We start from the raw sequence: 22069 nt of genomic DNA on the forward strand, positions 1-22069 counted from the left end.
CTCACCCAGCTCCTTCCTATTCTGAACACTTAAAGAATTTTCTACTGTAGGGTACATTCATACAGTGCTTCCTTTCACGCCATGAAGCACCTTCTAACTTTCACGCAAAAACTTATATTAGTTCAGAGATTTTTTGATGGCATTTCTCAGTATTTTCAGAGAATTTTCCAACCATTTATTAAATCAACCCATTAAACCAAATAAATTAATAAAACCCCATTTTTACATCAAATTGTTACTAATAATAATATAATGCTATAAGAGATAATAGTGTAGCACTTGTAATCTGTAAGTGCTGCACTATTCAATAGTATGACCAGCTTTTTTTATTTTATACTTAAAGTATATTTTCCTTGTACTTGCCTATTTTTACTTAACTCACAGTTACGCATGTAAGACAGAGTCATTTTACAGTGTGGTGTTAGTTGACCCTGTACTGGCATGGAAGAATGAGGTCTTTGAGGGCTATTATTTACAGGAAAGAAACCAGTTAAACATGCCATAAAACCAATGTTCCAATGCTCCAATCTCTGCTTATTATACTGCAGTAACTCAAATACAGAACATAAACCTTTTGGGTTTTTCCGCAGGCATATAGGCTGTAGGGACTTCACATTAGCACTGACTCCCCGGAGCAGCCTTGTTTTCTGCTGCTTATTAGCAGAGAAAGAGGAAGGAGGCTTCTGCTGCCTCTGGTGCCCATTAAAAAGACTGTACCAAATCCATAAATAACCAGCAAAGGCTAATGTTGCATCAGGTGTGAACATGTTTGTGCACTTGCGGAGACGCATGTAACTGTATTGCTCTATTCATGTGTAATAACAGGTTCTAATTGGCAATCTTCCTCATCTCTTTCTGAGTCAAAGTCATAAGAGACAGCTATTAGCCACGTGTCTGTCATAGTCACGATCCAGTAGGAGCGCACTGAAACCTCAGGGTGTATTGACAGAGGCACCCCCGCACAGGTTGCCTCTCGCACCTCTCGCTAGTGTCAGAAAGTGTCACTGTCACCGTAGACATCCCTGCAGGCTCCTACTGGTATTTTACTCTGGAGACACAGCAAGTAGAAGTTTCTAACTTTGCCCAGATATCACTGTACTTTTTGTCCTCTATCTGAGCTATTAACCTGTGACTTACACATAGTTTAGTTTCTTTACTTTTTATTAGCAACCTTAAGCATTTTATTACTGGGCAGAAAATAAACTCTGCATCATACTAACATAAAGACATTAGAAACACTCCTAGAATAATCAAAGCAGCTACACTGAGCTTAACCAGGTTTTTGAACAATGTATTGTTTTTATCTGAAAAAACAGTACCTGGCTTTTCATGTGTTACTCATCTATTTTCTACAGTTTATCCAGGTCAAAGGGACGGCGCTCTAAACAAAGCTACCCAGATGAATGGCCAACAGAGAGCTATACCTTCTCCCACATTGACTATTTCACTTACTTGCAGTTTAGGAGGCATCCAGCTGGATAGTGTAGTGATAAGACTACACACCTTGTGGAGCGGGACACCTCCCGGTATCCAGTAAGGGTCCTGGCTAGACCCCCCATGCTAAAACCAAGCCCTGGAATGGCACGGCTACGTCTGCAGCCTGTCCGCAGCTCGGACAAAAGCATGGGTAAATGGACTGATTCTTATATAGCGCTACTCTACTCTCACTTGAGAACAAAACCCAGAGAGACTTTAACTCCTGAATTTGAGATAGAATCTCATCCCTGACCTAAAGTGGACAATCTTGTCTTTTCTAACTGGGAAGCAGAGCCTCGGGCTTGATGGTGCCAAAGCCAAAGGCTTCAATGGGACACCACTCAGTGAAGCCACCAGTACTTTGCTATCTGCAAAAGCAAAGATGTGATACTGAGACCACTGAACTGGACACCCTCCACCTCCGAGAAAGTCTGTACATAAAAGTTGTGAACAGAATCAAAGGGCATCTCACTGCTCATTCAGTGTTACTAATGAGTAGATTTATCACACATAAAAGTGAGCTTGAGGAACTGAAGTATATGAAAAAGAATAATCCAGAATACGACCCTCCTCTGCTAACTGAGGACAGCAGCCAAAAGAACGAAGGAATCCAGCCAGCAGCAGGCAGTAAATTCAAAAGGGAGTGAATAGTGTGCTAATAGATTAGTACAAGTCTAGTTTGCCTTGACCCTTTATGATTTTGTGGTGCACAGGTCATGCGTAGGTTGGACATGTTACCTAAGGGTCTTGTTGCTACTTGGAATTGTTGAAGGACTACACTAAACACACATACATTGTCATGTACTGTTCTTATTGATAAGGAATGATCGGGGGTATATTCGTCCAGCTCGTGAGCCCGGGCACTCACATCAAACTTCAAAAGCTTTAGGTATGATAAGAAAATCCTGAAACTCCTGTCCCCATTTATGTGGATAAAATCCTGCCAGATGGACCGCAGTAACAAAACTCTGAATCAAATCAGCTAAAGTACTAAAACAGGATGCTAGAGAGAGGGAGACAAAAACTGACTGAGGCAGCAGGAGAGGAAAGGCAAGCAAACACATGACACAAGGCATAGTCACACACACAAACACATAATGTCATTCAGTGGCTCAGAACAAGTCTCTTGGCAATTCCAAGTTAATCATTCCTTCCCTGAAGCACTTCGTCTCGACCCACCATGCAAAAATAAGTTCCACATGGTCATCCCAAGCTAGCAGTGTGTGTGTGTGTGTGTGTGTGTGTGTGTGTGTGTGTGTGTGTGTGTGTGTGTGTGTGTGTGTGTGTGTGTGTGTGTGTGTGTGTGTGTGTGTGCAGCAGGCATTCTCAGACATGCTCTGACTTGCAATTACTTCTGCCCCAGAGCTCAATAACACTAATAGCTTTCAAATCTCTATGGTTTAGCTGGTCAACCTGCCTGAGAGGTCACACAGTTTTATCACCTGCATGTCAAAAGAAATATTACCCAAGATTAGATGGTTTAAAATGTACTGTATGATCCAACCCACACAGCAGCAGACCTACATATGCACTACATGCTGACAATATAAGCGCCTTGTGAGGCTTGGGCTACATGGAGATCAGATCCTAATTGGTCCACATGTTTGCAGTTTACTGAAGGGAAACACATCTTACCCCATATACATGCTTTGCCCCTGCTTTGGCCGCAAACATAGAAAGGATCCCAGTCCCGCTTCCAACGTCCAGCACTATTTTATCCTTGAAGATGTGCTTGTTGTGGTACATGGAGTTCCTGTAGGTGAGTGTCCTCACTTCATCCTTCAACATTTCCTGGTTTGACATGTGAGAAAAATATAAGAAAGGTCCTGGCAACACGAACTCCTGCAGAAAGCGACAGTTTGTTGTGTGAAATTAAAAACATTGGCTGGACGTCAGTGGTCTGAATAGCTCCGATATCTACAGTGCAGCATTTACAAATAACACACAGCCTTCACCTAATCTTACTCTATTCCCTGTCAGCCCTGTGGTTCTACATTCAAATCCATTGTTGGTGTTTCTGAATAAGCCCTGTGAGCTCGCAGGCTCAGCCTGTCTGCATCTCTTTTCTATCTGTACCTCTTTCACAGTGTGCGTGCATGTGTGAGTGCAAAGAATATTCAGAAATGACTAAAATACACCTGACCTACATTCCACAAATACATAAAAAAAACATCCTACAGGTCACGCACGCAACATACTCTTTTTATACAGCCTCCAATGCTTCCTGCATCTGTTCTCTAAAATGCAGATGAACTCTGTGAACTCTGAGGAAACCGTGTGGACAAATAGGCATACACAATACACACGTTTAATGTGTTCAAAAGTGGCTCTCTGTTCCTCAAGTTTTCAAAAGTTTCACCACATTTAAAACTGCTCCAGGCAGTTCATCACCATCCTACATCAATTAACAACTGTACATAGAGCTTTGTGGGGCACCTGCAAAAACCTGAGTTTTCCTGGGAAACATTTCTGTCAGGGAACGTTAGGATTTTCTGTCCTTTGAAGGGACTGGCTGATTGTAGCTCCTGCCATGGCCTAAACCATCTATGACATAAAGCTCTCGGTTTAGAGGGCGGAGGGGTTCACTTCAAGAAAAAAAAGAAGTCACACACAATCATCGTTAAACTATCCTGCCCACACACAGGCAAACTGAGGCAAGAACATGTCTAAAAGAGAAAAAGCAAGAAGAGCATATGAAATGATTAAGACAAGGATGATGCATAATCTAATAATTTTCTAAAATTAATTGCAAGTACACAAGGGCATTGCATGCTCTGGTTCTGTGAAATGTGCCGCAGCAATAATGGAAATTAAAATTCCCTGTTTATTAAAAAATGCTTTATTGATCCATAAAGCTGATTGATTAACATATGTGATTTTCATCCACACTGCGATGACAAGGCGTACCTCATGAATGCCAAAGTGAGCATAGGAGTCAAAGTAGTAGTCTCGCGAGGTCATCTCCTCTGGGTTGAGAAACTTGGCCATCTTACCCCTCCCTGGACAGCTAGGGAGGCTGGCGGCGTGGGGCGTGTGCGGTGGAAGAGGAGGCCGAGGCGCATGCTGGATAGAAGGCACAGGCTTGGGTAACGCGGTTGGCTGTGCCGACTGCGATGGAATTATGCGGATGGGCTCTGGTTGCGACTGTGGTTGCTAAAAAACAGAGATAAAGAAGAAAAACACCTCTTCAGTGCCGCGGCCTGAGGCGTAAGAAACAAAATAAGTACAGGCTGCAATAAGGTTGTGGTTTGCATTCATAATCAGGGATTTTACACGTAAGCTATTCTCCTTTCCATTTTGTTCCTGCACTCTTAGCTCATGTTCCCAGCACAGAGTTCACAAAGTGCAGAGAGCCCTGTGAGTCTGGAGGATATGCTGATCACTGACATGGAGTCAACAAAAGCCAGAGATGGCAAGAAAGCTCATCTCAGCACAGAAGGTACACCCGTAATGCCCGGATCACCTATAACGCCTGCTGGGAAGCTCTAACCACGATGTGCATGGAGAAACAGAAACTTCACATCTCAGTATTGAGCCAATAAGCCATTCTGGTGTTTATTCTCATTCCAACTTGGGCGTCTAAAAATAAATATAAACTGGTAATGCCACCAAAAATAGGAGGCATTTTCAGACAACAGTGATAAGAAACAAAGAAGGAAAGGATAGTGAAAGACTGCAAGACATTTTCTCACTCAGTTTCTACATAATATTAACGATATTTTATGAGTGTTTTCTGCCACTGTTATTGCCTCATTCAGTTTGCATTCATTCAGTCGGATCTTCTAGCAATTTCAGTTTAATTCTACAGCTTTAATTTAAGTTTTAATTATGCTTCTGTATCCTGTACATTTGATTTTGGGAAATCTATTTTGATGCCATGTTCAGATTAAGTATTGAGATTACAACAAAACTATCTTGTATGAAGCCCATCTGTATTTACACAAGGTTATTGAAGGTTATTCAGATAACTGTTTCAAGTATTTTTTTTTAAATGAGCCCAGCTTGTCATCAGTCCTTTAATTTATTCTTCTAGGAGCTACATACATCGTAAACATCTATACGACTTAATGAGGTGGATAACTTCCCTGGCAGATGAAATTATTCAATTCTCCTTTACAGTGAAAGCAAAGTATAAAAAATAGATTTCTATGTGCTGCACTGGCTTTTCCTTGGTTGAAAGAACTGATTCTTCGGTCCCCTTTTCTCTCTTCTCTCTTTAAAATGGCCATCATACAGTATTTATGTCTCCTGCACCTTTGTCCCGCAGGGCTTAAATGGCACACACTGGAATGTAGTTACCATGAAAATAAAGTAAATAATGGGTCTTGAATCATGAATTCAAAGAGAAGCTGATATGATTCAGTCAAATGTCAGGTTTTCACTACTGAGTCATACGAGAAGCCGTGCTACCTGTCTGTTATTTATTCAAATTCCATTGACTGATGATCCTTTAAGTTCTTCTGTAGTTTTCCCATCAAGGTTTTGAAGTTTTCAATGAAATGTCAGATCAGCTACTGTATGCCTTTTAGGGAGACGTAGTCTGGGTGATTTCCAATAAAACTGGTGAGCTCCTGATTATTTTTGTCACCACACACAAACAAAGGAAGAAAAGATGATCCCATGAGCTATACTTGGCCAATTATAAGAGATTAAGATCCAAAATTTAAGAGTTTAAATCACATGAAACATCTTAAATATTTTGTTAAGAGAATCAAGACTATGGATATTATTATTATTATTATCATCATCATCATCATCATTATTATTATTATTATTATTATTATTATCATCATCATTATTATTAAATAGAGTTCTATCTGGTTATAATTGACCAGAAAAGTGACTGAATATCTAAAAAAAAAAGAAAATGTGAGCAGCACTTTCTCTGCAGCACAAGAGTAGCATTGAAAGTCATTACTGTCTCTGCTTAGTGAGGTTCACAGGGTTTTGGATGTTGATAACATACAAGACCACATTCTTAATGAGGAGAGACCAACTGTTGAACTTAATACTTAATCCTCTCAGCTCTGATGTTGATCTGCAGAGGAGACACTAGTTCATTGCAGAGCATTACCATACTGCGTGAAGGATTCATTTTCTGACATGTTACTCATCTGGATCACCGAGGCGACCGGTGGCCTAAAGTTACACTATGGTCAGCTCAGAGCTGCACACCATAGATGCAATTTAAATCTTGAGACCGTGTTAAGAAAAAATTACTAGCAACAGTGAAAAAAGAAAAAGAGCTGACAAACAGCTGGCACCAAGAGAGCACTGAGCAAGTCAATAATTATAAGACAGAGTCGCAGAAGAGGCGATTAAGACTGCCAAGTTTAATACAGAATCTGTGCAATGCAGGGGGAAAGAGTCATTGTGGGACAGATTAACGTGAAGTTAGGGGTACGGTCGGAGGAGAGCAGCTGCAGTGAGTGTAACCGAGATCTCCTGACACAGGAAAGAGAGGGTGAAGCACATCCTTGCCTCTGACCTTCAAAACAAATAAACACATTCAGGGTTCTATTTCAGACTCCTCATCTCTACACTGAGGGGAGACCTGTTATTCGAGAAGGACACACACTTACACATGAGAGGACACCCACAGCCACGTTGTAGCTGTGTGAACGCTGAAGTTTAGCCTGTAAGTTTATGCTGTTGCTTCTAGTCAGTTAGGATAATGGAAAATGGTGATGAACTATTATTTATTCTAATAAATGCACTAAAATTACACTAATTGTAGTAGCTGTATGTTAGTCGGCTGTTCATATTGGTGAAGGCATTTCACTGAAAAAGTCCTCTAACAGGAAAGAGCATACCTTTGGTCTTCTGCCATTATGCCAGAAGGCTCCCAGTTGCCTTTAGGATTGATTTTAAAATCTTATTGCTGGCTTTTAAGGTTTTAAATGGCACTGCACCTTCTTACCTGTCAGAACTCCTTAGTACTTATCGCCCCAGGAGATCTTTGAGGTCAGCCGACCTGATGCTTTTAGATGTTCCCAGGTATAAATTAAAGACAAAGGGAGAGAGGGCGTTTGCTGTGGCTGCACCCAGACTGTGGAACAGTTTACCTCCTCACGTCAGACTCTCCAAAAGCCTAGAAACTTTTAAAACCGCTCTTAAAACTCACCTCTTTTCATTGGCTTTTAGAAAGGTTTAATTTATTTGTTTTATATATTTTTATTTTATTTTTATCAGCGAGGTGTTATTACGAAATTGTGTTCTATTGTATTTTTATCTGTATTTACTGTACAGCACTTTGGTCAGCCTTGGTTGTTTTTAAATGTGCTCTATAAATAAACTTGACTTGACTTGACTTGACTTTGGGATATCTGATTCCCAAACAGGATACAGCCTCAGTGGCGGGGATATTATTATGAAGTATTTCCTACCATCTGCTCTCAGAGGTCAGAATGTTGATCAGATGTAATGAGTGTGTGCAGGGCTTCTTTCATGAACTTGCTTAGAATGAACTTTTTCTGATTAATAATTACAACAGAGCATCACGGGGTGTGACGCACACATCGCAGGGTGTTTGAATCTGCTAAGTATTACAATCAGCATCCCTCCTGTATCGACCTTTAAATTGTCAATTAGTGTCGATTAGAGTTAGAGTGAGGGGTGGGAGATTTAGTTCAAGTGGCTGAGACATGACATCTTCAGCAACCTACTCTACTTTCTGCAGAACTGCTTCACACCAGAAGTCTGAGCGTTCTCTTTTTCCTCTGCAAGGTGCTGCAGTACCTTGGACAGCTCTAATTCCCATCGCGCGCAGAGTGAAGCAGCTACACACTGTCCTGTTATATCTCACACTGCTCACAGCATATTCTTTCACACGTAACACCCAGAGCTTCAAATACATTCATATATTTTTTTCAGACTTCATCTCATAGACTCTTGCCGGAGAACGCCTGCGAAGCAGAAGGGATGAGTCGATCCTGCACCTTACCCTGATCATCGTACGGCATCCTAATTTTAGCAGCTACAAAAAACGAGACTTTTCCAAGTGCGTTTGAGGTTGGGAATACTAATTTGAACTGCCCTGCTCTGCACAGACTGCCTGTTTCCTCGGGAGGGTAAACATCCTTGCAAAGAGGGAGACTATCAGTCCGGTCAGTCTCACTCTCTGGACAGTCGGCATCCTATAATTTGTCCGACATGCAACTTCTACTAGAGGTGGAACACGCAGGCTACTGCAAGAGGCATCCAGGACGCCGATAGATTCCAAAAAACTGGACTCTGATCTTTGTCAGGAATATTAAAGCTGTCTCTAACACTTACCTCAGTGTTCTCAGACTCCGCCATTTTTCTCCTGAGGAGCATGCAGCGGGACGAGTGCTTAATTCCCATAAGGGCCAGCAAAAATGTGCACTCAGAAGTAAAAGAGAAAAAACGTGTGCTTGGCGATTATCGGTCCCTTCAGTCCTTTGACATCAGAGAATTCTCATTTACATCCCAAATTGTGCAGTTCTTTAGAAATTCCAGTACTGCTAAAAAACCCAAAACTACATGAGGTCCCAAAAGCATTGCAGCCACTCTCGCCACAGAGTGCGTTGGATTCCATGGTATAAAAGTTTGCAGTCCACCGGTGTGCGTTCCTGGAGAGCGTTAGGGGGAAAGGCATCATTTGGAATTTGGCATCAGCTGAGATAAAAATGCACCATCCTGTCCTATAACGCAGCAGGCGCAGGCAGGAATGCATTAAGACCGCATCACTAACAGCAGAAGATTGTCATGAATGCAAAGATTTAGCGCCAGTTTGATTGATTCCCCTGCCGCAACATTGTTTCTAAAAATAGAACCGCAGCCGCCGCTACCTCGCAGAGTGGAAAGATTTGCCGCCGAGTGCACGCACGGAAATGTGATGACTCTTAAAACGTGCAGGGGGATTTCTTATAAGCACATGGCACCACTCATGCTGTCATCTTTAATGTAACAGAGCTCCCCCAGAATCAAAGTCTATGCTCCAGTTAAATCGTTCCCCATCTGCACAAAGTGCCGAACGCCGCCAGCCCAGACAAAGTTGGAGTTTACCAGCTCTCCGAGCAGAGCGAGGACACCCTGTGCTTGATCTGCGCACACACGCGCGCGCACACACGCAGTGCGAGGAAGTGACCACTCCTGTCTCACTGGCCGGAGGGGTAATTTCAGAGCTGGCTGCTGTTTGCACATCTATTACGTGCTTCTTTCCTGCTCACTTCTGAGATGAACCAGGAAAGAAAACAAACCATAAACATCCATCACTTTACACACATATACATACATATTTTCCTTTTCATCTAAATCTGACCTTTTCCAGAAATGATGACAGCAGTGTTATAGTTGTAACTTTATAACACCTTTAATTCTTGCTACAGCATTTTTTGATGTGATGACAACATAAACCCAGTGCCTTCAGAGCAATTTAATAATGCAGGCATATGCTACTGTATATCACCTCTGAAGTCTTCTGCTTTTGCTCTAGAGTCTATTTTGAGGAGAGGCCATCCCCCATACCACCCACACCACTGGCCACTTGTTACATTATTCAAGAGGGAGGGAAGGCAGACACTCACCACGCAGTAGGCAGGCAGACACCGATACAGAAAGCTGAGCATTTTCTGCCCACAATGTGTGCTAACACGTCACGGATTTATTTAGACCCTAAGATGATGTTTAGCAGGTGTATATGGTTGCACACAATTTTTAAAAATCCAGCTAAATTACAGTTCCTTTTGTCCTTCTTGAACTTTCATAAGAATCAGCTTTGTTGAAATTTCTTTACTGCTCACGTCACATAGTAATGGAAATATCGCCATATTGAACATTTTAATAACCATCCTGAAGATGGTCAGAAGTAATCAATTGCTAGAACTGTTCATGGTGGCCCGTGGCTAGACAAATCCTAACACTGTTCTCTGTCTACAAACAAAAGCAGAAAGAGAAAATAAATGGAATAACCACCAAATTTGTTACAGTCTGTCAGTTTTCTATGTCAGTATCCTGAAAGCGTGAAGGCAGCTGAGCCTGAAAGGGCTCAGGTTATAACACAGAATAGTGGACAAGTTAAAATTTTGATCTAGCGTTCAGTAAAAAGGTCAAATAAAAAATAATCCATTAAATCTCTGCAAAAATTGATGCATGTGCTAAATTTCATGACTATGTAACAGTTGTTGAGATATTTCGATGTTGGATCTAGACTGATATAGTTCGAGGACTTGATAAACCTATAAATTCTGGGTCCTACGAGGGTCCCAACATGAGTAATTCACCACATAGACCATTGACCGTGCAGTCAGGCAGATCACTGCTAAGATGTTCTTTGATCTCAGTGTAATTATTCTCACTCTAATACGCTGTACCATTTCTCACAATGGCAGTGGATGACTTGGCTTTCTCACTGGGTCGTGGCTCCTCTCCGCTCTCACGGGATCTGAATTTGAGATGCACTGAAATCACTTCAATTACCTCATTTTCCCTCTCTGATGTGCGTGTAGCCTCTCAGTCATCCAGGTCATGCTAGTCTCTAGTGCTTGAGAAGAAAGCAACCAGACTTCATCAGCCTCCCGCTGATGTATATCTTCTGTTTAGCTGTCATCACGTGGTTGATTGCTGCTGAAAATATGCTCACTTTTCTTCTTCTGATAAAAGAGGAATGGTAATAGCCCGCTGTCTGGAGTTAGAGTAATTGCTCATCCTCTCTTATGGTGTTTAAGAAGCTACCGTAGACATTATTTTAGATGGGGTACTGCAGCCTCGTGAAACTTCATTAGGCAGTAGCACCTCTTGTATGTGAACATGAAATTGCTGAATTGTAGTTACAAACACGCAAAAGTAACAGAAGCAGCAAATGGCTTAACTTGAATGAAAGATATAGGAAGTGTTCGATATTTCTCATTTGTGTACTTTTGTGTTTATAATTCAGCTTTGAGCATCTATTCAGTTCACAGCAGGTCAGATTTAATACATATTAAAAGTGTACTTCATTTACAATCATCTCACTTCGTTTGATTTTGACTTCAATGCCAGTGTTTAGTGTTTCTGTATTTCTTATTGGTCAACAAATATAAATTTGAATATAAACTGAGGGGCTGATAATAAATGATCAGAAGTATTGTGCCAGTTTAAATTTGGAGATTGTAGCAGAGGCTTTGATAGGCAAAAGGAGTACAGACAGACAAAGTTGGATGGATTTCCTCGCGCTTCTTTGTTTCACATTCGTCCATGAAATGCTTTTCTCGTTCCCATTTCCCTGTGATACAAAGATTGATTTGTAGCCTTGATGACGACATTAAATTTGACAGATTAAAATGATAAGATGTGGAGTTTTGATAAACACAAAGAATAAAAGCACAGGTTGGTATCATTTTCATGAATGGTTGAAATACAATGGCTAATGTCTTCATTTCATGCCAGATTTTCAGTCACATTTCTGACTTGCTGCTTGAATATCTGCTATTCATGTTTTATGAAAACACGCTATAGTGTCCATGTAATGTTTATAAACCTCCTTTCACCAATTGAGATGGATGACATGCATCCCACATGTTGATTTTTGCAGTAAATAAATTTTTCTCCCATGTAACGACGGAGGAGTGTGCATATCTAGCCTGGCAGTCAGACCCTTTATTTTTTCTATGATAAAGGAAACATTGTTATCACGACTTAAACACGGCCTCTCGACGCTACTTTGCAGGAAGACAAGTATCCACTTGCTACGATGTTGTATTGCTGTCAGCTGATCTGCTGGTTAATGTCACTCTGTATTTCTCTCACAGCGTGAGTAACAAAGGCCAGTCAGATCTTTAGTCACAGTTTACACTCACAGCTTACTGCAGCAGCTCCAATGCAAGAAAAACGTCATCTTATTTAGTGATATTTTGTAAAACACTATTCATTGAAGCGAGTGTTACATTTCACTCACAGCAGCTCTTTGGAGGATTTTCTTCAACTCTGATTCTCAACATCGCTCGTTTGAAGTTCTGAGATATTTGTTCGAAGCCTTTTCTAATGTCATCTGCTGAGGGGAGATATGCCATTCCCTTCTTTCATCAACTGCTCCTTCAGTGACGGTGGTACTTTATATGTAAACCAGTTATATTTATTCCACCTTGGCTTTCTTCCTGCATGAAGCTGATTTCATTTGATTTGGGATTTAAACAATTCACTGAATGCTACCTAACTGTTGAACAGGGTATTTTCTAATACACAAGGGTTTCTTTCAACATCTGCTTATACAGTAATGTGCAGAAGTCTTGTGCTATCTCTCATTTCACTATAGTTGGCTTCCAAGGAGCTCTTACATGTTCTTCAGCGATAGCTCTCCAGGTTTTCCAGAGATCTTTCAAAGCTTTCCTTTTGACATTGGCGGTGATTTCACTCATTTCCAGTTTGCTCAAATAATTTTTGTTTTGTTTTGTTTTTGTTAAGTATAAAACATGAAAAAGGCTCAACAACTGGTGTTGTGCTTTTACATAAGAAACAAGTTAGCAAGGAACCAATTTTAAATGATATATTTTAGCACTTTGTTACTTGCAGCCTATCACAAAAAAAGATTTATTCTAATTTCTTTAGCTGAATCTACAAAATGCCAAAGATAACTGTTACGGCCCTAGCTGGGCCTCCTGATACTGCCCTTGTGTGGGCGTGGTGTTTTCCCACTCTCCCCGCCTCCACCCCTCTTGCCACTCCTACCCCTCTCTGTCTCTCTCACTCTCCTCTCTCCCCAGGACACAGCTGCTGCTGATTAGCCTCGTTTGCCACCTGACTCCAGTCAGCAATCATCCTCTGAGGCTATTTAAACTGGGGATGAGCTGTGAGCAGGGTGGCTTTTTCCTCGGTGGCTCGACGCGGTTCTGTGCTAGATTTTTGGACAGACAGCCTCTTTCTGACCAGTGAGCAGACGGGCTTGTGGGCCCTGAGAGTGTCTCCCCGTGGTGGGGAGTAGGGTAGGAAGTGTGGGAAGTGCCTCCTTTTTTATTGTGTTTGTTTGGTAGTCCTCCTGCCTTTCGTGGCTGCGAGCGTTTTCTTTGTTTCTTTGGCGTTATTGGTAAGACGGCGTTGCCGGCCCTTTAAGTTAATGTTAACCTGTACCATTTTGTAATAAAGTTTTATTGATGCAGAACAACTCTGTTTGTTTTCCTTTTTCATTCTGATTCCGGACTCATTTGTTACTGGTCCCCTCTCTCACCTGCCTAGACCCCTTCGGGGGGAACGTAACATAACAGTTTTACAGGTATAAAATGTTTCTGTAGTCGAGTCGAGTTTTTGTATAGCACGTTTAAAAGACATCAAGTGTCAGCCTGAACAGATGGACAATGTACTCAAAATACAAGAAAGAATTCAAATAAATAAGATAAAAAGATTACAAGAAATCCATGTATATGTGCATACACTTATATACAAATGCCTATACAAGTACACACACACACACAGGTATGCACATGGACATGAATACATATATACATATACAAATGCAAACATCATTCAATAAGATAAAAAACAAAAGAACTAAGACAGAACAGACCCGTCTGTGAAAGCCTGTGAGTGTAGGAAGGTCTTCAAGTTCAGTCTGAAGATTTCCAAAGAGGACTTTATAAAAGAGGGAAGACTGTTCCAGAGTCTTGGAGCAGCGACGGAGAAAGCCCAGTCACATTTAGATTTTAAGTGGGAGCGTGGGACCAGTAAGAGCATCTGACTGGAGGAATGCAGTTGGAGCGGGTAAGTGCAGGAGATCTGAAATGTAACCTGGAGCCAACCCATGGAGAGCTTTAAAAATGAACAATATAAGCTTGAAACTCTGTATAAAACTTGCTGCCCATGTAAAGATACGAGTAATACTCTCTCTTTTTATCGACCTTGAATAACGAGAGCTCAGACAGAGAGGAAGAATAAAGGTGATCGTAACAAATACAAGCTTGTTAAAATACTACGATTTGTGTTTGTTTATATACTGTATTTAAATCTATGTTTGCACACATTTCAGTAAGTTACTGCAGCTATTTCCCATCTTGCAGGCAAACTATAAAGCCTTCACAGGGTTCAAGGCACTGGTACAGGACTCCCAATAAGTGGTGATTTTTAACCGAGCACTGGAGTAAAAAGTGTAGTTGTACTTTCATTATCAGACGTTAATATTAACAGTTTTGTGATGCAGCTCATGACCTATCCAAAGGGCTAAGTGTAGGCACTAAACCCATTCATATAAACACATATCATAATTTGGTCAAATAAACAAATAGATAGAGACATTTTTAGAAAAAGAAACTCAACTCTGCATGTTCAAATATTGCATTTACCCAGTGCATTTAAATATGATGCTTTTCAAAGATCCGTTCAGTACTAGTTGTCACTATTGCTGTGATCTGGTGCAACAGGGCACAGACACCAAAGGATACCTTGTGTGTGTGAATTGCAGCAGGTAAGTCTATAACCAATGAGAATGGGAACTCCCTGCTTGGAAACACTTTGTCCTCCTTTTGCACATATTGTACAGGGAGTGGTTTGAATTTGGACTAAGCTCAAAAACACAGCAACGTACTGTTTTCTGCCACTTCAGATTACAATGATGAGATTTACATTAACCCTAATTGCCAGATGCTTATCCTAATGCTTAAAGTAACTGTAACCATGTCTACTCATCCTCAGTTACTTTAAATGGTTTTGGTGTTTGTCCCCATAATATGCAAAAACATAGATGTATGTCTTTAGAAGCAAACACAAAAATGCACACATGTCCAGTATACACTGTGCAGTACAAGTCAGACAGTTGACAGTCAGGCATGTAAACCCAGGACCTCATTACTGCCACTCATCAGTGTTGTTGTTTCTGATCAACTCTTTTGTTGATAGCTTTCTTCCACTGTTCATCATTCTCTCCTGCGAGACTGGCATACTCACGCCATACCCGCTTTCGTCCACAAACACTGATAAGACACAAAGCACCCACAGACCTGATAACGTATTATTAAAATTTTCTTTGAAGGCCCTCGATATGTGTTGTCAATTCTTGCAGCGGTAGAACAAATACTGTAGTGTTAATCCTCTAAGATGCAAAATATCCACACATTGCAGATTAGCGTTCTCAGTCGTTTTTTGTCCTGCGATGATTGCACCTCAGTGTTGTGAAATGAGGCTGAAGATGAGGATGGATGTAGCCATCATTCATGCCTACTGCATCACAGTGAATGGCTAAATGACTGACATATGACAGGCAGACTGGGAACCTTATTAAGCTTTTACTGTGTGCTGTTGTGAAATGTTGTGTTGACTGGATTTCATTGCTTTTAGCTGCTTTCTTAAAACCCTGTGGTCATAGATTTGTGGCACCGACAGTTGTTCCCCTCAGATGATGAAATATGTTTACTCTGACATTAAGGAGAGTCGTGGTGATCCTGGAGGTTTATCGCCAACAATGGAGCCATTTGTTTTGGTGCATGTTGGTGTAAAGCAATAAACAAGAAGCTGGAAACCATAATTATGGTCTGAACTCTACAGACAGTTAAGGACTTCACACCATTGCTACCAAAAGCATCTTTAAAAACAATCTATACAAAATTGTATGGTTTCCACTTTTGCACCTCTCCGTCAAGTCTAATGAAATTTGACCTCCTAGTTTATGCAAAGCCCTGCTGACATACAGACAGACAAACAAGCAAGCAAATAGCAATGAAATAATAGCATCCTCTGAGACTCCAACTCCCAGACAGAGGTAATAAAGACAAGTATTATTATTATACCTTGATGGAAATTTGATGTTTCAAGTGAACCTTCTGATTAACTCTCACACACAAGCCTAACAAGACAGGGATCAAATCAGTGTGGAAAACCTCGATAAAGTGATAACCACATCAATCATTCCATGCAGAAATGACTGACCATTGCTCGAGGCACAGTGAGCATAAGCTGCATGCTGGTGTATTTTTATATTCCACTGAGAGAAAGCTGGGCTAATTATGTGTATCATACGTCTGCAGACTTTTTGCTCACATAAGACGTGCTGTTTAAAAGATAAAGCTTTGTGTTTCCAACTCATTATCGGCTGCTCCGCGGAGCAGTGTGCTGGAAAGGTCTGCATTGGAAATGGATCAAACAGACCTAACTGAATTAATTGACTGTTGCATTTTTATTTTATTTTTTCATTTTGATGAGGCAAGGTGGTAGACTGTACTTATTAGATTCACATACAAGCAACAGGAAAACTTCTAAGGTCTAAGTATGGGCTCAGTTCTTCCTCATGCTGACTTCCAAAGACCAAGTCTGTGATGAAGAAAATACTTAGCTTGCTGCTTCAAAACATCACAAGCCAATGCTGGCTCTTTTATAAATAGCCCCAGCCCCAAGTCTAGCCCGTACTTTAGCCACATCACACAAGAGAAGTCGAGTTTAAGCCAGTGACTAATTTTCAGGTTTAATGTTATTTTCGGAGCCTTTCTCTATGCTATTGTTATGAGTGGTTTTGGTGTAGAAAGTTTGCAGAAAGAGAAATAAATAATTTGTAATACATCCCAAAAGGTTGATTCTGTTCATCTGGCCATTGATCAGAGGTTGTCGATCAATGTTCATGACAATTTTCATATTAATGATCAAGGAACTGACCCCCCAGCCCACTGCTCATTCAGTGGGCTAATTTCAGTCATTGTGCAAATGTCCTGTTTATAAGGTTGGGGAAACCTGCAGCTGAGACTGAAGACGTCACCTGGATGATGACGAAACGTTTCTCCCACTGAAAACATCCAGATAAACAAAATCAACATTTTGGGATTAATTCACCTGGATGATTGAGCATGCAGTAAGATATTTGCAATATATAATAAACAGCCTCTAACAGCCTTTAGTTTAGTTACTGTTCTTACTGTGTTTGAGCAGCTGTGACCACATAATTTCCTCTGGGATGAATAAAGTATTCTGATTCTGATTACAGCCACGTAGGAGGGCATTCGGGGCTCGACCTGCATTGACTTAAAGCTGTTTGGTGATGGGCCAATATTTATTTATAAGTTTAGCAACTTCAGGGTCTGAAGGTGTGAAAGACTTTATGTATGGATACACCAGATTCATACAGCATCTTCCAGTTCAAGTCATTTCATTCTAAAATTTATTATTTTGTGGGGTTTATCAATTCAATTCAATCATATTTATACAGCACCAAATCACAACAACAGTTGCCTCAAGGCGCTTTATATTGTAATGTAGACCCTACAATAATACCAATAATGCATACAGAGAAAAACCCAACAGTCATATGACCCCCTATGAGCAAGCACTTTGGCGACAGTGGGAAGGAAAAACTCCCTTTTAACAGGAAGAAACCTCTGGCAGAACCAGGCTCAGGGAGGGGCGGGGCCATCTGCTGTGATTGGTTGGGGTGAGAGAAGGAAGACAGGATAAAGACAGGCTGTGGAAGAGATTAATAACAGGTATGATTCAGTGCAGAGAGGTCTATTAACACATAGTGAGTAATGCATCATGGGAGTCCCCCAGCAGCCTACACCTATTGCAGCATAAGTAAGGGAGGATTCAGGGTCACCTGATCCAGCCCTAACTATATGCTTAATTTAAAAAAAGGAAAGTTTGAAGCCTAATCTTAAAAGTAGAGATAGTGTCTGTCTCCTGAATTCAAACTGGAAGCTGGTTCCATAGAAGAGGGGCCTGAAAACTGAAGACTGCCTCCAATTCTACTCTTAAATATTCTATTTATTTGTTTGTGTGTTTATGATAATATTTACCTTAAAAGTCGCAGTTTTAGCACCCAGACAAACTGAAAAGAGAGTTAAAATAGAATACAACATAGTTTGCACTAAGCTAAACTGAGTGGGGGAAATAGAGATGATCTAACATTATCATTTGACATCTAATTGTTGCCAGGCAACAGAGGGTTAATTGTTTGTGATTTATGCTCTCTTTCCTTCTAACTCCCGTTTTTCTCTCTCGCGCAAGTTTCTGCAGTTGCAACACTTGCTAGGGAGATGATCCATATTTAATGACCCAAACAGTAGATGCATGAAAATGGGCCACTGTAGATCCCAACAATGGGCCCGATGCCTCCCTATAATGCTGTGCAGATATTTTAGGACGTCAGCTGACTTTTTTACTGCATGCACATCTGTTACCCAATGGGGCAACTATTGTGAGGTTTTAGCTGAGGTGAGGTTTTAACATTTCAACAGTTCGATGACAAAACATATTTCCCGGAAATCATTTTTAATGTTCATTTAAGTTTGTCTGCCCACAGTTTCCCATGTTAACTGGCAGCATTCCTACATCATGTTCACATAGGGCTTTGTCTTTGTTCCCGAGCACATGCAACGATTTCCATGACAGGAGTTTTAAAGACAGTGCTGCCTGAGGGCCTGACTATTATGGGCATCCAGCATGGATTTTTAGCCCTGTCCCTCATGCACATAGCTTTCTCCCTTCACAGAATTATGTTGAGGAACATTATTATGAAATTACTCCACAATTTGTAGATGCATTTTTTTTTACAGATTGGTGTCAACCTCTGCTGAGCTTTCCATCGGAGAAATTCTGTCTTTCTGTCTTATTGCTCTTTTTATATCCACTCGTGTTACGAACTTGTTCCCACTTAACCTAATTTGTCATAAAATCTTTCCTCCAGCTGTTCCATTTTAGTACTACTTACTTTTCCAGCCTTTTGTTGTTGCCACTGAATTCAAAACGAGCTGATATTTTTCGTGAAATACTCAAGTTTAAATATCAGCGATTAACCACACTGTCAGTGCAAATAAAATTTAAACTAAAAGTGAAGTTTACTTTAGTTCAGATTGTTTGTTTTTTTTATTTTACTTCTTACGAACTATGAAAATCTTCTGTCATTAGCTTTATCACCACTGATCTCTGAGCCTCTGAGCCTCATCGAGCAAAGAAAAACTGTAGTGAAACAGGTTAAAGCAGAGAGCAAGTTTTTGGAATGATACATAACAATACTTCAAACCTATATGAAAGGATAAACCTCTGCTGCACCCTCATGCTTCATGGATAAATTCTGCTTCTTATCTTCTAAATTTTGTCTTGGCCACATCTTGCATATCATAGTTTAGGGGGAAAAAAACTTTCCATTTATGTTGCATGTTTTACTTTTTTCTTCTAGCACGATAAGTATTGTAATTGATGTAAACCTTGGTGTTATGTCCCCAGGCTTAACATGCAGCAACCTAAACATTTAGAAAAGCAGTACGGGTTACATCAGCCTGTAAGTCAGTGTATATAACACAACCGTCTGCCTTAAACTGTAGTTTACAATAAACACCCAAATCGCTGAGTTTCACCTTTTGGTGTGCTTTCTCCTACAAAAGAGCTAAAATAATCAACATTCATTTAAACTGTGATTATCACACACAGTCAGTATGGTGTAAAACCTGCAACAACGTATATGAACATCCATCAGTCTCTAAGAACCAGTTGGCCCTACTTGGTATGCAGGAGCAAGGAGGGCTATAAAACGGCTCATTGCAGGTGACATCCTCCTGAGGGCTTCTGCCAATATAAAGACTGAAAACGAATTCATTCTGGAGCACCAATTCATATTCATTACTCTCACACATCTGCAAAACATGACAGATTGATTGAGGCTGCCTGAAAACGCAGATCCAAAATGTTTCTCAGTTAGCTAGCTTTCCATCAGCAATTCTGCTTTCCTGTGTGACTTGATTAATTATTGCTGGAGTCTTGGGAGCAAAGCACCAACTGCAGAGGGCCTGGATAGAGAATGAAGAAGATGAAGATCAGAGAGAGTGGTTCCCTCTCAAAGTGGAGTCATATTATAAAATGTAAGACTATTTTAAAGGAAAACGTCAAAGAGGAAGAAGGACATCTGCAGGCGGTGGAAGAACAAGTCTTTCTAATTCCCAACTTTTCTAATATAGCAACAGACCAAGAGCTACATTTCAAACATGTTTAACACAAAATCAGCAAGAATCTGAAAACCTTTTTAGTGCTTTGGTAAAAAGTGTTTAATTTAGGCAAAAAGCTCAACTGGCAAAAGTGACTTTAATATTTTTTTAAACGTCCTTTCAGATTCATTTGAGGGATTATTAAAAGGAATTATGGATTAGTGTTGCTTCAAATAAAGGAAAGCTATCCTAGAATTGTACTTGCAGGTTTAATCTATATATGTATCAGATTTGGAAATATCAGAGCCTAAATTAATAATAAATTACTTATTTTCAAAAGTAATTAGTTACTTTATTACTTAGTTACCAGACCTTTCAGCCCAATTCTATTTTAGCTGCATAATCCACCATATAAAAATGAATCAAAGGAAAAAGTCTCTTTTTAAAACTTGTTTTATTAGTTTTAATCTATTAACTTTATGCATCAAGCAAAAATTAAATTATATGCAAAAAGAAATTTGTTTAACATTTAAACCTATTTTCTGCATATTCCAGCATATAAAATAAAATTATGTTTAATGTGATGCAAGTGAAACACAGCAAAAATAAATAAAATCAAAGCTTCAGCGTCACTGAGTCCTGTCGCTCTTCTATTGTCACCTGGTTAGCAGGAGTGGGGTGGGTGGAGGTTTGCCCGGTGCCACATGTCAGTGGGGGGATCCGGGGGTTTCTGTGAATTTCACATTCACGTGGCAGCGTGCTCGGTACTTGCTCAGATTTGAAGTTAAATTTTTCGCCGTAGAAAGAAGTTTTCTTCCCATGTAGAGTGTACTGTGATGCTAATGTAAGCTAATGTAAGGTGAGTACTTCCAAGCTTTAAGTGATGCATGGTCGCATTCACTCCCGCGCTCCATATTATCTGTTGTTGATCTGCACACGGATGTTGCACGCGCTTACGTCATTGTCGTGAGACGCTCTCACAAACAAAATGACGGTTTAGTAACGCAGCGTGCTTAAGGGAAAGCCACAGTAATCTAATTACTTTTTTTGCAATAGTAATCCCTTACCTTATTCGTTACTTGAAAAAAGTAATCGGATTACGGTAACGCGTTACTGCCCATCTCTGGTGATAATTAATGACAAATATAAAAGTGTTATTTTATAAACTTTCCAAATCTGGAGCCTCTGACGGGAGTGGTAATAAAGCCTGGTGAGAGTTAGAACTACTGGTGCGTGTACTGATTGATGCGCGTCTCCCCGTAGAAGAAGTGACGATGAGGGCTGTATATCAGGGCCCAGGTGTGGCGCAGCAAGATAAGAGCTAACTGGCTGCTATCTGCATGACTTTGATGACTACAGATGACAGAGGGTGATGGAAAGCATTATGGATTTGACATTCAGATCAGGGAGATCAGAAGAGCAGACGCCCGGCCTCGGAGGGCATTGACGAAAGCTGTCTGCAGTCCTTCTGTATTCCCGAGTCCTGTGTTTGCATAACAAGGTTTGGGATTTGCTTCTGTCATTTCATCGAGTTCTCCTTGATTTAAGCCTCAATGACTATAACACACAGACTGTTAATATTGGTGCTGATTGATGATTCATAATTTGATCGTAAAGGCTCATATTTGTTTGAATTCAGATGAAAGTTTGATACTAAATATGTGCATGTTATCTATTTTGAGCATTTTACCTCGGGATATTTGTATTGATATTGTCGCCGAGTTTTATCTTTTTCTCCTTTGCAGCGGACAGCGTGCGATCTCAGGGTT

General features: G+C 40.5%; 1 protein-coding gene across 1 annotated transcript in view; it reads right to left on the reverse strand.

The window, feature by feature from the left end:
• The window catches only part of prmt8a (protein arginine methyltransferase 8a), a 30781-nt gene extending 21248 nt beyond the window's left edge, over positions 1-9533 (reverse strand). The window contains exons 1-3 of the mRNA XM_086298010.1: positions 8752-9533; positions 4384-4629; positions 3112-3267 (exon numbers count right to left, since the gene is read on the reverse strand). Coding sequence (XP_086154136.1) covers positions 3112-3267; positions 4384-4629; positions 8752-8820 — 471 coding nt within the window. The 5' untranslated portion in view covers positions 8821-9533. The remainder of the gene's footprint in view (positions 1-3111; positions 3268-4383; positions 4630-8751) is intronic.
• Between the last annotated feature and the right edge of the window lie 12536 nt (positions 9534-22069).

Source organism: Aulonocara sp. 'chitande type north' Nkhata Bay, linkage group LG7, assembly GCF_057382095.1.
Source record: "Aulonocara sp. 'chitande type north' Nkhata Bay isolate Kocher_YH1m ecotype deep benthic linkage group LG7, A_spYH_male_GT1.1, whole genome shotgun sequence".
Taxonomy (NCBI): Eukaryota; Metazoa; Chordata; class Actinopteri; order Cichliformes; family Cichlidae; genus Aulonocara; species Aulonocara sp. 'chitande type north' Nkhata Bay.